General features: G+C 33.9%; 1 protein-coding gene across 1 annotated transcript; it reads right to left on the reverse strand.

Annotated features, from left to right (window-relative positions):
- Positions 1–327: 327 nt before the first annotated feature.
- LOC149774850 (uncharacterized) lies at positions 328–16,059 on the reverse strand. The gene is made up of 2 exons (XM_089944661.1): positions 15,913–16,059; positions 328–707 (listed from the first exon to the last, which is right to left on the reverse strand). Exons 1-2 carry the CDS (start codon positions 16,046–16,048, stop codon positions 328–330), a joined length of 516 nt encoding a protein of 171 aa, XP_089800787.1. The 5' UTR covers positions 16,049–16,059.
- Between the last annotated feature and the right edge of the window lie 484 nt (positions 16,060–16,543).

Raw genomic sequence — 16,543 nt, forward strand, 5'->3', positions numbered from 1 at the left:
AAAATATTCTCATTTTCATGACTATTGCATATTCAACTTACTTGCCCACCACGAAGAAATGCTAGCCTGTTTCCCTATGTTAAACATCGACATGATCATGCCAGCCTGCCATGACAGTGCCATGCACTGAATCAAATATTATGCTCTCAATGGTCAATCAAAAGCAACACAAGATTACAGGAAAGTTTATCTTAGTAGTGGAAATGCAATTTGAATTCACAATAGGCATAAAAAGTCAAACATCTATATTAAATATATTTATTATGTATTATTTACATAAAAAAGATTCATCTGAATGTGGTGACATCATGTTGCTAATATCAAATTTCAATAGATGTACCTACACACAATATTAAGCTGAGCCTCTCTAGACTTTGAAAAATTTCCTCTGTTGGTTTCATCCCGTGCTTCACAGTATATATACATGTTTTGATAGGATCTGTTACCCATCAGTGTAAGTGTACTGTTAGATATGCTTATGGACAAATCAACATCTGGTTTTGGGCTTGGTGTAGAAATAGACTGATCCTGGATTAGTATTGGGGACTGGTTCTCTGACTTTATGTACCAGTAAAACAAGGCACGTGGTCGGCTTCCATTAGGGAATGTATCACATCGAAAATCTGTATTGGATCCATCTAGTACAGGCACTGGTGTAACTAGAACTTGACCATTTCCATTTGTTAGCTGTACAGAAGATACTGGAACTGTAAAAAGAAATATAAACATGACAATGAAAAATTAATTAAAATTACTTTCAACCATTATATTAAGTGGTATAGATTTTATTCATTGTTAGACATGACTAAATGAAAAACACTATTTTTAAGGAGAGTACCATGAACATTAAGTGTTCACCACAAGTTAAGTAGAAGGCTAGTGTTGACTCTATTGATTACTGGCCAATGACTCTCAATGATGTCGAACATTGGCTCAAGTTAAGAATTAGAGTTGCTGCACAGAAACAATTAGTTTCTTGTTAGACTTACCATTACTTTAACATCTGAAATTTAGCCCCCAAAAGGGTTTCTTTTATTAGCCCAAGTACAATCCAGTCTGCAAACCCATTTACTTTGAGCCACACTAACCTTAGCATTTAACCTTTCAGACTTTAAATCAAAAGACTTCTTGCATGCCTCAAGTGTGAGGTTTTAAATGTGCTGGCAAAAATGCATGGTCTAAAACTAAAGATATTAAGCAAAACATACTTTTCTATTTGTGGTCAGCTAGATGGCATGTGATCTTCTGATATAAAAAAAATCAGTATAGGCTTATCTTTCCCATCCTGCTTGTGATCCACAGAGTTTGTTGAAGACAAATGTTTGAAACCAAATTTGTTTTGAAGAAGCCATTATTTGTCCTTCAGTCAAGGTGACCCTGATTAAAAAGCAGCAAGGTCACAGACCCAAAGCAGCAATAGCCTACTGTTACTATTGTGTAGCTGAATTTGTCAGGTGGGTTGGCTGATGTGTTAAAATTGATTTAAAAAACCCAGAAAAATCGAAAGGCTAACCATTTATGGGAGATCACTTTATAAAACTTTGGTATCTCTTTGGGCCACATGTTATACCAAAGATAAGGGCCCTAGTTAAAAATCCCTGGACTCTGAGTAATGTAGGAAGAGAACATAGTATATGAAAGCTAAAATGCTGCCTGCATGACATCCTCCAGGTTTCAGTTGATGCTGTTGTAGTTTTGGGTTCAATTCATTTTCCAACACATCCTAGGCTACACATGATGGCAATATTTTCAGAAGATTAGAGTGGGTGGTCATTGGTTTTAAGTGCTCACCTCTACTAATCACTGCATCTCACCTCTATCCATGAAGAGTGGAGTCTAGACTAGGCCAATGTGGGCATTTGAGAAAGCTTGCCAATAGCTTCACATGAATTGGTGGATCTTACCTGGGCCATTCTGCACCAGTTTTACTGGCTATCATGTACTGAAAAATATCACTTAAACCCATAATGAAAACAAAAGAGAAAATTCTAGCAGAAGATTTTTCTATCAAGGACCTATACTGAATACTACCAGTCAGTTTGGAGCAATATTGTGACTATTACAATCATTTGTACATTCTGTTACAACTCTATGGTTTTAAACTAAATAACAGAAAAAAGCAAAACCAGCAAGCATTTGCAAAATTCAACAAAGAATTTATTTTCCAAGAGTGAAAGTTAAATATAATATTAAATGTCCATCACACATCCAAAAGTGTAGAATATTCTAAATGAGTTCCACAAATCTTGAATGTGCTAATGTACCAAGTCTTGAATATGCTGATGTACCAATAGTATTGATGTAATACAATAATATAATCTGGAATATCTTTGAATGAATTCAAAATAATCCCAATGTAGTTTTTGTCCTAAACGTCAATGGGCACTTTGAAATTCCAATGAATAATTTAAATAAATGATTCCTCTCAAATTACGTCTGAACACAACTTAGAACTCTGATTATAGATTCCAAAAGGGTGATATTAGAAACAGGCATTAGGATATTGTTTACGAGAATCTCTTTATATTCCCACTTGACCTATGTCACAATAGCATTTTCTGATAAACTAATGTACAAGTCTAAAATATTATAAACAAGGTCATTTCCAAAATCTTCTGTTTTCATAATGAAGGTCAAGTCTTAAACTAAAATTTAAGAATTGAGAATATGTCATCAAGTCATACATGCCTGTAAAGGATGACTAGAAATTCAAAACTGAATAAAATAAAATACCTATTTTACTTGAAGAATAAAATAGAGACAAAACAAAATAAGCTTGCTGAGATAGTAAAAAAACCTGACGTAGATAATAAACTACAGCTAAAAGTATAGAACTGGTGATCTCTATCTGAGAAGTTGGTCTTTTGCGAGAAAACAAGCATGAATTAGAACTGAAACAGAGATCTAATTCTCTCTGATCATATCTTCTTTATAGAGTATTGTACACTTTGTTTCTTGTCCTCGCTGAAACTTCAGCTAGAAAAATATATTTTTAGTGTAAGATTATCAAATGAAGCCTCATTCAGAGGTACATTTGGTTTTTTTACCAAAGTCCATAAAACCAAAAGGGAGTGAGAAACTGAACTCTACAACACAGATTTACAGAAAATTCAAGACTGTTTTTGAAAAGTCTGCCCTGTGATTGTAGAGTCTGAAGAAGAACAAAACAGCTGCTACTGCTTAAAGAAAGGAAAATATATGATTAATACATAATAAATCTCGAGGTTAATTGTTTCCTGGCCTGAATGATGCAGTTGGCATTCTTTCTTGAAAACTTTGCCTGGCTTATATATCACTTTAGAGGAGTCAGTCTGAGGACTGCTGTGAATAAAAGTCTCATGTGACAGTAGAATCTTCCACTTAAGTAATACCCTGGGTTGGTCTATGAACATTTGAGGTCATATAAGTGATATCACAGTAATGCATTAGTGACCCAGATAATTCTACATCGGGCTTAAGGTCTGTACACTCTCAAGGCTCCTTGGTCTGGGGCTGGGGAGACATAAAATGGGAGCTTGTTGTGTTTTGTTGCAAATAAATCCACCAGAAGCTTCCTCCATGGTTATAACTATATGGTTATACACGAAGTGACAGAAAGAAGCAAAACCAGCAAGCTTTGTAGAACGTACCAAATAATTTAATTTCTTAAATTACCTATAAAATGGAAATTTAAGAGGAACATACAGTATTATGAATAAAATCCAAAATAATCCTAAAAGGTTCTACACAAGTCCATAAGAATGAATATCAAGTCCTCGAATATGATGATGATGCCATTAGTCTTCATGTATCACATTAGCATTTCCAGAACTCCTTTGAATAAATTACCAATAATCCCAGAATAAAATTTTAGTAAATGAGCACTTTGTAAATCCAGTGAAAAATCCAAACAAATGTTTCTGCTCAGATTATATCTAAACAACATTAAACACATATGCAGACTGATATTGACAAAAGAACAAAGGAAATAGCAATGAATTAACTGTCCAACTATAAAATGTGTTAAAATATACAGTCATATGGCCCTAAATAACACTTTTCCTACTCACTACATGACATAAGCCACAAAAGTCATGTCATAAAAACCCACCTGACCAAGCCGTCAAATGTAAATTACTCCAAACTCATGAAAAGGTTTACTGTAAATATTAAGGATCATAAACACATATTTATAGATCATGTACACTCTACATACTAAATTGTATTTATACATCCTATACACTAAATACACTAAAATTAAAACACAGATATGCAAAACACCTTCCCTAATAAAGAAGAAAAAGAAACACCTATGCAATAGAGATTTCTTTTACATATGAGTCAAACATACATATGATAACATAATAATAAAATGCACAAGAAGAGTCTGTGTATGTGTCTGTGGATTTGTAGCTTTAACAAATTGTGTCATATAGCTATGATCAATGTTCCCTCTAAGTGAATGGTAGATGTGCATGCTATGTGTGCTGTATTGTGTAAGCATTATGGTGACTTGAGTGGAGAACAATTCAGCTGCGTGGGGTGTCTGAGCAGCTGTGCAGATGCATGTGCATGCAGCTTAGAGGGAACATTGGCTATGATGTCTGCAGTGTGGCAGTTTAAAGGAATGTCTAGCACTGGGGCACCATGCGCCACCTAGTCACATTATTCTGACACCAGGCCGACTAGTTCTTAACACAAACCACTTAATGCTGAGTGCCAAGCAAGGCTGCTGCTAGTACCATTCTTTTGTAAGATTTTGGTATGACTAGGCTGGGCTTCCATCCAAATTTGAGGTGGATGCTCTAACCAATTAGGTCACTAGAGAGGTAAACAGGAAGATGTCTTATGAATGACACAACATATATAAAAAACAAAGCATTATATAACTTATATACACATGAAAGTGCATCAGTGATTAGACTGTCTTTTACTTTTACTGGCCTAAGATCAATGTTGTGTCCCTGTAACATCAAATTATGATTTCAACATTCTCTGTCTTTAGTATTTCATTTTATTGATGAATGTATCAGGGCTGTGATCACTGAATACAATAACTGGAGAAGGATCTGATTTAACATACACATCAATGTGTTGCCAAGCCACTATTAAAGCCAAGCACTCTTTGATATTCGAATAATGTCTATGGTGCTTGTTTAATCTTTTTTATAGAAAAATAGTACACTGCATGATCCACACAATTTTGTCTTTCTGAATTAATATGCCACAAACCCCATTACTTGCATTAGCAGACATTTGAAATGATTGACTGAATTAGGAGTTGAAAGAACTAACACACACTTAGGTAATGTCTTTAATTTATCAAAAAGCTTCTGACATTTGTCAGACCAACAAAGCATGGCTTTTGTATTCAAACTGTTCAGGGGTTCATCAATTATGGAAAACAATGAAAACAAAATTCTGATAATATCCAGCCACACCCAAAATTGCATCAACTGCTTTTCAGTTATAGGCACTGGTAATTCAGAAATAGTCTTAACCTGAAATTCTAAAGGTTTCCCTTTTCCAACAAATAGTAAATTTCCTTTTTTAAATGTTCCTAGAGATGATTCATCCTGTAAGGATGCTTTCATGGGTGTTGATTCTACAATTTTAGCATTATGGTAAATTTTATTTGCTAAGTTTGGACCATCTGGAAACAAGTACTCATTTTCATTTAACAGTCATTTCAATTCACTCTTTCCTTGTGGCTGTAAAAGCGAAAGTTTTGGTCAAGATTCTTTAATATTTCTGAATTCCAAAGACTGGTTAAATCAATGTCACTAAAATCCAATTGCACGTCATAGCTTATTTCTTCACAGGTACACCTAAATTGATTGGCTGATTGACTGGTTATCTCTATCAACATACATCTTTAACATATTTGTATGGCAGATTTGTTTTGGTTTCTGTCACCCGTTAGTGTTTGTGATACAATTTAAGTCACTGACTTTTTTTAAACTGCAAAAGGACCATATTACTTAGCATGAAGAGGATTTTGATGTACATGTATAGAACAATAATTTGATAGCCCACTACACTGACCAAAGGTCAGCAATGGGTACAGCAGGTATTCTCCATTTGCTCATCAGGACCATATTTTTTTCAAACAAGAGATCTCAGGATCTTGTTCCTGGTGGCCAACAAGTCATTAAATCAAGGGAATGGGTAGTAAAACGAGGATGATAGTAGTTAATACCTTTTGACTGAGAGCAAAAGTGACCTCACCAAAAGACTGGGCAATAAGAGTCAGCCAACGGAATAAATTCCTGATCAATAAGGAATACCATCAATGAGGAATGAATACATAGCTCGAACAGTAATGGGTCCCTAGACTATGTCAGATGATTAATTTACATTACTGAATGGAACTTGAATAATGCCACACTCTATGCCCTGAATAAGAATAATTTCAGAAGAAAAAGATTAATCAGACAAACACAATGTACCTGATAATAGAAGACTCTGAGAAGTTCATGTGTCTAAATATTTTAATAGGGATATGATTAGCAGATTCACCAATAAGTAATATAGAACCTTTCAACATGAATAGTTTATAATTATCCATAATAAAATCAGACTGGGTTTGCTTGACCCAACCAACATGTTCATATAAATGACTATTACCTTGAACTCTTAAAAATAAGAGCAAATGGAATAGCTCTATCTTATGCATATCCGTATTGTCTCTTTTATGTTTGGTGAGTGCCTGTGAATTGAATAGGATCTATAAATAGACACTTACTATCTTTAATAATAATATTAAGAATAATCCAGTTTAGGATAATTTCCATTGGATGCGTCAGTCAGGTGGATTCTTTTGTGACATGGGACATTGTGACAGAAGTCAGGTAGTGAGTAGGAAAATGTGATTTAGGGCCGTATGAGTGTATATAAGGACATATAGTGTACATATATACAGTTTATTCATTCCTATTTCCTATTTTCTACAGACTTTTTAATGTTGTATATGGATAAAAAGTTTAAGTGGAAACATTGTTTGGATTATTCAGTGGAATTACACAGTGCTCATTAGACTAAAAGATTATTCCGGGATTACTGTACATTTATTCTGGACAATGACACTATGATACATGAAAACTATTGGAACATCATTATATCAGAGGTAATGGAATTCATTTGGAACACTCAGTTCCTTTGGCCTTGTGTAGAACTTGTGCAGGATTATTTTAAATTTGTCATGACTCTATGATATTAAAGTTACAGAAATGACCAAAAAACTACAAGTTTTGTAAAATTCAACATATAATTTATTTCCCAAATCATACAAAGTGAAACTTAAAGAAAAGACTTGCATTATTGTGAATTAAATCCCAAACAGTCCAATGAGTTGTCCAAGTACAAATGTATTTAGTTCCAAAAGATGTTCCAAATACATTCCAATATTGAATGTGTTGATGTGCCTGTAGTCTTCAATGTGCTAATGTACCAATGGCATGGGATGTGATGACATGTTAACAGTCTTTTGATGTATCACAATAACACAATCCAAAATATTCCTGACTGAATTCACTCCAACTTGATGATTTAGTCAAAGAAGTATTAATAAGCACTTAGTAAATCCAGTGAATAATTTAAACAAATAAATCCATAACAATTAAAACCTGAACAAAACAATAAGACTTGTTCTACTCTGGATGTTAAGGTAGGAATTAGTCATTTTTCAAGTCAGAATTGTGATATAATAAGGTAACAAACTATAATAGAGCCAGGATGCAGGAGAGTTTCCTTTCTAAAACAGTCAACGTTTTCAACAAGATTAGGATTTTCCATGTGAAAAACAAATGTCATAGACTTAGATTTAAATAAACTTATTTACTACCAATAATTATGATCTGAATATTTAATCAATGCTAATACATAAATATTAGCTATGACTATTATGTTGTTTAGAAAGTAAATATCCCAAGTCAGGTAGACTATTAACTTGAACTCTCTGACTAATATTGGTTGTCTACAAGATTGTCATAATCTTTATTAATCTTTTTTGTTGCACACCACCTGTAAAATAGTTGTTCTTTTTCTCTAGCAAGCTTTACTTAGGTCTTGCTAATTTCTTTTGTTACATTTCCATTACTTTTGTCAATATGCTTCAGGCACCAAATCGTAACCCTCCAAGACACAAACCTTAACTACACATAATTAGCACTTTATGTAATGAAAGTGAGGTTCATACTTCATAGCTTTGCCAGTATACTCTGTAATAACAAAGTCCAGTGTTCTCCTGGCCATTTCATATCCTCAGCAATGTTCTCAAAATGATGAAATTAGTGATCTACTTCTTTTTCTTTCAAAAACCTAATATTTATGTTTACATCAAAACCTGGACTTTCATGATGGGAGTGCATTCTGTTTGTCAGTTCTATTTCTTATCATCTCAATTGCATTTCCATTTCTTCTTCATTTGCATTTTCATTTATCTTTCCTCCTTCTCAATTTGCATTTGCATTTCCATTATTAACACAAGAACATGGGAAATAGGAATGAAATAACCGTCCTCCAATACAACCCCATATGTACCCATACGGCCTGAAATCACATTTTTTCCAGCTTGCTGTGTGACATATGACACGATACCCCACATCACAAAGAGCAATCACCTGACCAAGCCATCAGATGGAATTAACCCAAACTCATAACAGGTTTATTATAAACAGTAATATTAAGGATCATAATCACCTATGAAAACTTGGTGAATAATATAGCAAAAGGAAATAAAAGTCACTGTATGGTGTGCAAGACAAGTTAAAATCCCTTATGTTAGGTTAGCTGCTGATGGGCATAACAGCAAAATGTCCATCAAAGACATGAGGACAGTGAAATGCCTATTGAAGACAGTGATGACAGTGAAGGCCACTACAATTAGTAAATGATCTTGGACTTGATAATATACCTTGACAGCTACACTCACTAACCTTGAGAGAAATATGAAAAATTCTATAATAATGCTAAAAAGGCATCATGCCTCATGTAATAAATTTACCAAAGACATACTCAAGTATGAAAGATCACAAAGCAAAAAGACACGTCATAAGTGGCATAAGACATTAAAGATTATTACTGTATATACAAATGCATAACTGGTTTTAATTTACTAGGTGTTGCAAACCATAGTGATCAAAATTTGGGGGTAATTTGGCTTGCTGTAAATATGGAGAAAATTTGATGGAGAACCTTAACTCCCAGGATGCCCAACAAACTGATTGGTTAAAACTCTATTTACTTTTCCCCTGGCCACAAATATGGCATTATACCAAGCTGGTGAAAGTAGTATACTGGCCCACGTTGATGAAATCATTAATCTTAATGAAAACTTCAAACTCATGTACTCATATGCTTAAAAACCTAGCTTAGCAAATCACTTGATAAATCCATCTTAAAAACAGAATCATATGCTTTCCACTAGTAGAAACCATTTCAAGATTTTTAATGGAGCAGAAGGTCTAAACTCTGACTTGAACTGTTTCTTTTGATATTGAACACAGCGTAATGAGCTCCCAACTCAAAATTTAAAAAAAATAACCGTAACACTTTCAGCATCCATTGTTATATAGGCACTTCTTGACATGGCCACACTGGTAGTTATCTTTCCCAGTGGGTTATATAAAAGTCCAAAAGGAATACATGAAATATTCTATATGCATTGACCTCACTTTGTGTAACTTTTATACCAGCAAACCCAAACTTAGGTGCTGTACCTGTATATGTTGTAGTTAATTGTATGACTTTAATTATTAGTTAGATGTCAGTATAATCCAAGCATAGCATATACAAAATTCTGAATTAGGGAAAAGCAATAAGAAAACAAGAAATTAAATAAATTTTTTGACTTTTCAAACAAATTTATACCATTTCTAAGTAGTAGTTGTACATGCCAACCCCGAGGGAGTTATACGGGTAACTTTTTCTAATGTAAGTTTGCCTAAATAAATGCATTTAGAACTTATCATGTGCATCTTGCAATGTCATCTCAGACTTCTTGGTCGACTTACATGTGGGTCATGCAATTTTTAGTGTTTATGCCTATTCAGTTTGGGGTTCGGCTTACATGTGAACGGGTTAATGTGAGTATATTTGGTACCAAGCAGGACAGTGCACTGCCATTCAGTTAAACTGAGTAATAAGTTGTAGTGTACTTGAGGAAATGCACATAAATATAATGGGTTTTGTGACTAACCTCTAGCAGCGAGCACAACATGTTGTGATATAAAAGTTGAATAATGTTCAAACTGTGACTTTGTCTCCTTCAACAGCCATATATTGTGTCATGTGAACAAAGGTAGTTTCTGATATAGTTTTCAATGGCAGTGAATTAAATCCGATGCTCCTTTCTCAACTTGACAGAAAAGACTGAGGATGTTCGAACATGTCTGTACAATGTGACCCTAGACTGGTGTTCATAACTTTTACAGAGGAATAGATAAAGATATGATGCTGGTTATGAGACAATAGGTCTGCTTAACCAATCTGATCACCTAAGTGCTTGGATTGACTATACAGATATGTTTACAGCAAGCACCAAAAATGATCCATTGAACAAAAGTACCTTAACTGACTGAAGAGTTCTACAGCCTTCTAAAAATCAAGATTAATTTAAAAATAGAAAAAATTTAACTCATGATCAGTTCAATTATAAGTCATTTATCAGCGATTATGTGACAGCTGAATATTCAATTTTTCTCTAACAATGATCAATAATTACAAAATGAATGGATTTTTTCAGTCTAAAATAAACCTATTCTTGCTCCCAACTTTTTCCCTTTTTAACGGGATCCTTGTATGTGAATAATTATTGCTACTTGTTTTTCTGAATTTTACATTTATATTTTGTTTTGTATACCTTTCACAGAAATTTAAGATCTTTATTTAGCCTTTGTAATATTACTTGTACTTTATCTTATTATTTACTTGTTATGGATATATCTTCCAAAATATTTTGGTTCAAATCTTCATTTTTAAATTTTCTAAACTTTTTGACTAGCATCATATTGCTAATTTTTTGGCTGCGATGTCTTTAATTGCTAATACATGCATATGCATAAATTTAAACTATAAACTATTAATTGTATTACCTAAAATTTATATTGTCTTAATTTCTATAATTTGTTTATTGTAAAATTAATTTTATAGAACTCTGTTTAACCCCATCTAATTCTCAATGGCATTTATCATGGGTTGTTTTTACTTTCATCTTATAAGCAGACTGATGATGTAAACTGTGTTTCTGAGTTCCAATATGAAATTACCAAAAAGGAATCTTCTGACATTAAGGATGTATAATTAATAATGAGAGTGAGTGAGAGAGATAGCAGAGTCAATAATGCTATAAGAAAAAGGAAACTGATTAATTAGCATATTGATATCTATCTATAACTGCACCCCATTTAAAATAAGGAGCATATCTGTCAAAAATATGACTCATGTTCAAAGCTGTACTTGTATGCTGGCCAACAGAGTACCCATCTACCATAGCTAATAATCAAGCAAATTATGTGATTATATGATTGAAAACAAGCAAAGACGTGGCTGAAACAAATTAGATAGCCCAACAACTGGCACTACTCCATTTCTGCACTTGAACCAATGAATGATGGCAAAAGCTCATTCCAAGGCAAAAAAGACCCAAGTTGGCCTATCACTCACCTGGTTAACTTTACAAAAAGTAAGCTTGTGAAAGCATACTGAAGCAAAGTCATGCATACAGTGAAAGCAAATATGGTGCACTTAGGTGCCACATTATGTTTCTAAAGCTGTCAAAATTTTTGCAAAACTAATACTGGATACCCCTCAATCCTGATGATCAATTACCCAGGTACCCGATCAAAGGGAAATTGTATCAAATGTGTAAAGACTTGAAGTTAAGTCTGCATTTCTTTTAAAATTCACTGATTATGATATATATCACTACCTAATGTCATCTGCTAATTTGAGACCAAAAAAAAAATGTTTCCGGTTGGTCGACTGTCTCTACCATAATTTTAAAACCAGTGCAATAGGAAACACCTTTTTACGTTATAGAGTTCTGAAATTCTCCATCATCATCTAATAAATCATTGTGGTCTATATAGTGATCAGAAATATCTGACTCCCTTTCCTTGGTCTCACTGTTATATGCAGATGCTTATTTATAGACTGAGCTTGAGCTTTGTAAGTAACACTTTGATCATACAATCTGTGAAATCTATTAAGGTTTGCAACTGGAGACGTGTAAGCTGTGCAGAAAGATCAAATAACCACCCTCTGTTACTTGTGGTGCAATTAAAGGGTTTTCACATGGGAAAACAAGTTATGCCATGAAGGTCAATTGTTTACTGGAAGAGTCTGCTTGGCAGTGGAAATGAACCATATTTACCGTATATGTTGGGACACCATAAATTAATTTTAAAAGTAATTTTTTTGTGCACTGTATGTTCTGGGACACATTGTTTTTTCGAATCGTAAGTTGTGGGACACCTTTTAAATCATTTGAAAATTACATTTCGGAAAATGCACTCCAACTGAAACTTATTTTTAAAAAATATAGAACTGTGTACTTGAGATAAAACTCTTTAATTCAGTGCAGCAGCATTTCGTCAACACAATGCTTCTCCTGCACACTCCAATCTTTCGGTACATGAATATTTGTTTAGCTTTCTCATACCGTGAAAATTTGTTAGTGGCAACACATCACCTGAAGCAGAAACTGGAAGGAAAAAAAGTCAGATTTTTTCATATCTTCACTAGTCTTGCTAATTCTCACACTTTTGACCCCCATCTTATCATGATAGTCCATCCAGGAATGCGATTAAAGTACACTAGAGTTTCTTCCATGTCAATGATCATATTGTCCATTAAATGATCTGTTTCTCTTCCGGCCTTCATGAATTCTTCACATGATTTTATTTTCTTCTAATCTTTTGGGTGATGCTGGGTCATCGATGTTCACGCACAAAGCACTATATTGTATCACTTTAAAAACTGTTCCATTGTTTCAGTTTATTTTCAAAATTTCCCTGAATACTGGTGAAAAGGAACTAAGGTTTGCTCTGCTGTCTTTGTATATTCAAAAATAAAAAATATAAAATCAGCACACTTAAAAGAATCCATAATCGGTTTCCAAGGTCAGCTTGCTTTGCAATAAAATAACCTTTGTATTGATATAATTTTTTTTAAAAATTCTGGCTTCAGAGTCCAAAGTCGGCTTCTGTTGTTTGCTTGCTTTGCAAAAAAAATAACCTTTGTCTTTGATGCCATGTCAGTAAGTTCAAAGACGAAGTTTACTGCTGGCTGCCAGTTGTGTTTATTCACCACATGGGCTTCTATGTGCTTGTCATCTGTAGATACAATTAATACAAAAGTGCACTGATGTCTGTGGATAAATATTAAGTATGGTTATGTAACCCAAAAAGACTGTCACTTGCACTCAAGTGAATGTGTTTCCAACTAATGGTTTTTATTTGCGATATACTGTCATACAGTAGACCTGGATATAATTCAATCTTGGTTATTTTGCACCTAACACCATGTCATGCGTGAATGGCAGTTGTCTTTGATATATCGGTTGATTATTTCTCTCTAGCTTGCATAATCACTTGCTTCACTTCAGGCCTTCACAAATTCATCACATGATTTTATTTTCTCCAAATATTCTGGGTGATGCTGGGTCATTGACATCCCTGCACGAAGTATTATATTGTGTCAATTTAAATTTATTTTCATTGTTTCAATTTATTTTTAAAATTCCCATGAACACCGATGAAAAGGAATAAAAGTATGCTTCGTTGTCTATGTATATTCAAAAGAAAAAATCGGCTCACTTCAAAGAATCCATAGTTGGCTTCTGAAGTCGGATTGCTTTGCAATAAAATAACCTTTGTATTGATATCCTTTACCAAACAAAGTAGCCAAAGTTGGCTTCTGAGATCGGCTTGCTATGTAATAAAACAAACTTTTGTCTTTGATGTCCTGTTGGTGGTTCAAAGAAGGAGTTAACTGCTCGCTGCCTGTCATGTTTATTCACCACAAGGACTTCTATGTGCTTAGCATGTGTAGATACAATTAATACAAAGGATCATTGACGTCTGCGGGTAAATAGTAAGGATAATTTTGTAACCCAAGCTGGTGAAAAGATTGTCACTTACACTCAAGTGAATGTGTTTTCAAATGATGATTTTTATTTGCGAGATACTGTCATACAGTAGACATGGATATAATTCAATCTTGATTTTTCGCACCTAACACCGTGTCATATGTGGAAAAAAAAAAGAATGGCATCTTCAACATATCGGTTGATTATTTCCCTCTTGTTTGAGATTTTTGGGGGATCCAGTTTTCAGTCGGATAACATGTTCAAACATTTGAGCACAACCACACACAATTTTTTTCTCAATCTTCACATCAATGAACAATGTGGTGTGTGTTATTGGACTTAACTGATACATGCTACAGAATGGAAGCCTACGCTACTTTTATGGATTTCATGGTTATATTTTATTCTTTAATGCTCGTGTTGAAAAAAGGAATAAATGATAACAATACAAGGTTAGTTTCTATTTTTTACATGTATTATCAATTAGGCGATTTATTTATCCCTTTTACTGCAATGTGCGGAAGGGGGGGCAGCACAAATGCAATACAACTTTTTTTCGTTTCTTAAGTCTTGGGACACACGACCAAAGTCAAACAATGTTTCACCATAAGTTCTGGGACAGGAAAAAAACCCAATTATTTTATCCTGGCCCAACATATATGGTAAATAAGCTACATGTATTTGCTGCTGAGGCAAAGGATTGTCAATTTTAAAATAAAGTGAGTGCTGTCTTTACAAGCACTGACAGATAACTTGCACACGGTAAACAGGTACCCTATTGCTCATATTATTACCTGGGTAATTATGTAAGGACAGGTACCCGTTGACAGCTTTAATTATTTCATTTTATTTTTGTGGTTTTAACTCCATTTTTCAGCACATGATAGGGTATAAATGGTGACCAGTATATTTGGTTGAAGATGGATCCTGGAAAACCAATCGATGAGAGGATTCTGGTAAGCTTTCTCATATATGAATCTTCACCAAGCTGAGACTGGAACCCCACACAGACACAGGTGGGATATCAGTAATAAGTAAAGGTAAACACCTTAGACCACTTGACTTACCTGCTATGCCTAGTTGCCACCTTGTGTATTAAGCCAAAAACTAAATATGTTTTTCCAGTTTCATGTTAGAAAACACTCACTGATTGATATTTTGTTAGAAAAAAACAAACACATCCCCCCTCTATTTACTGAAAGTGGTTGCATGATTAAACTCTAATCCTTTGTGGAAAGATTATGTCAGTATTGCTCAACACATTTGTACAACAGATATGCACTAGGTATATAATTATATCAATAACTTGTAATATGTCTGATATAACTTGCTGTAGATATTTGAACTGACCACGTAAACAGCATACAAAGGTAAGTCATTACCAAGTCATGCTTTCTAGTCCATGTCTTCTAGGCACTAAAATATGTTGGGAATAATATAATTTTAATGAAATGTGTTGACTATTAATGAATGAAGTATGATTTGTTCTCAACACTTAGAAAATCTAGAACTGATTTGTTGGCTGCTTTTTAAAAAATATCTTTCTTGATGATCAGAAAATTTAAATGACATCAAGAAAAGAGGAGTGTCCAGATGTTTGAATTGATGACATTAATTAAATTTGAAAGTGGTTCTGGATAAAGCCATATAGCAGCTCGTTCTGGACAAGCGACAAGAAAAACAGTCAGTACAGCCCTGAAGGACATGAAAATTTCCAACCCAAAATGTTTCCAGCTTCCAACTTTTGAAAATTACTATAACCCTTGCACTAAGTTCTAAAAATAGACATAAAGGTATATAAATAAATCATTTCTCTTGCTCAAATGGCAATGTTACTAACTTACCTCTCTGAGCAGTTCTGACAATGGATATGCTGATACATGGTGTGCTACATATTCCTGATGGAGATGTCATTAGACAACTCCATGATGCATTGTGATCACTAGCAACAGTTCCACTCATTACTATATGGACTGTCATCCTTTGCTCACAAGTGATGTTGTAGGAATGAGGATCTGGATCGGTAAACTTATAAGACACACAATTCTTTATGGAGATCAAGACATACTGTTCTCCATTTCTGAGTACATAAACATTATCAATGCCTACATCCTCATTGATAGCACATGTCAATGATATGGATCCTCCAATGTCAAAGTAAGGTGAACTGCTTGTAGTCAGTGTCACTGTAGGAACTGCACCTGGATAATATAAATAAATACAATAAAATAACATATTCCCATTTCCCAAAATTAATTTATTTTGCGTGTCATTCCTGATGAAACTAATTTCACGTTAACTATATGATTTTTACTTTCTGTAATTAAAGAAAAATGAAGAATTTTGCTTATGAAAATATATCCTGACAATGCCATAAAAGTCATAAAAAAATGCAAATGTGTGTTTTGGATTTTCAATGTAGCTTTAAAACATTTTGCAGTCATATCGCTACTATATCTATAGTGTGGCAGATTA

The sequence above is a fragment of the Sinohyriopsis cumingii genome, unplaced genomic scaffold (genome assembly GCF_028554795.1).
Source record: "Sinohyriopsis cumingii isolate HCF-2022 unplaced genomic scaffold, ASM2855479v2 utg000127l, whole genome shotgun sequence".
NCBI classification, from domain to species: Eukaryota; Metazoa; Mollusca; class Bivalvia; order Unionida; family Unionidae; genus Sinohyriopsis; species Sinohyriopsis cumingii.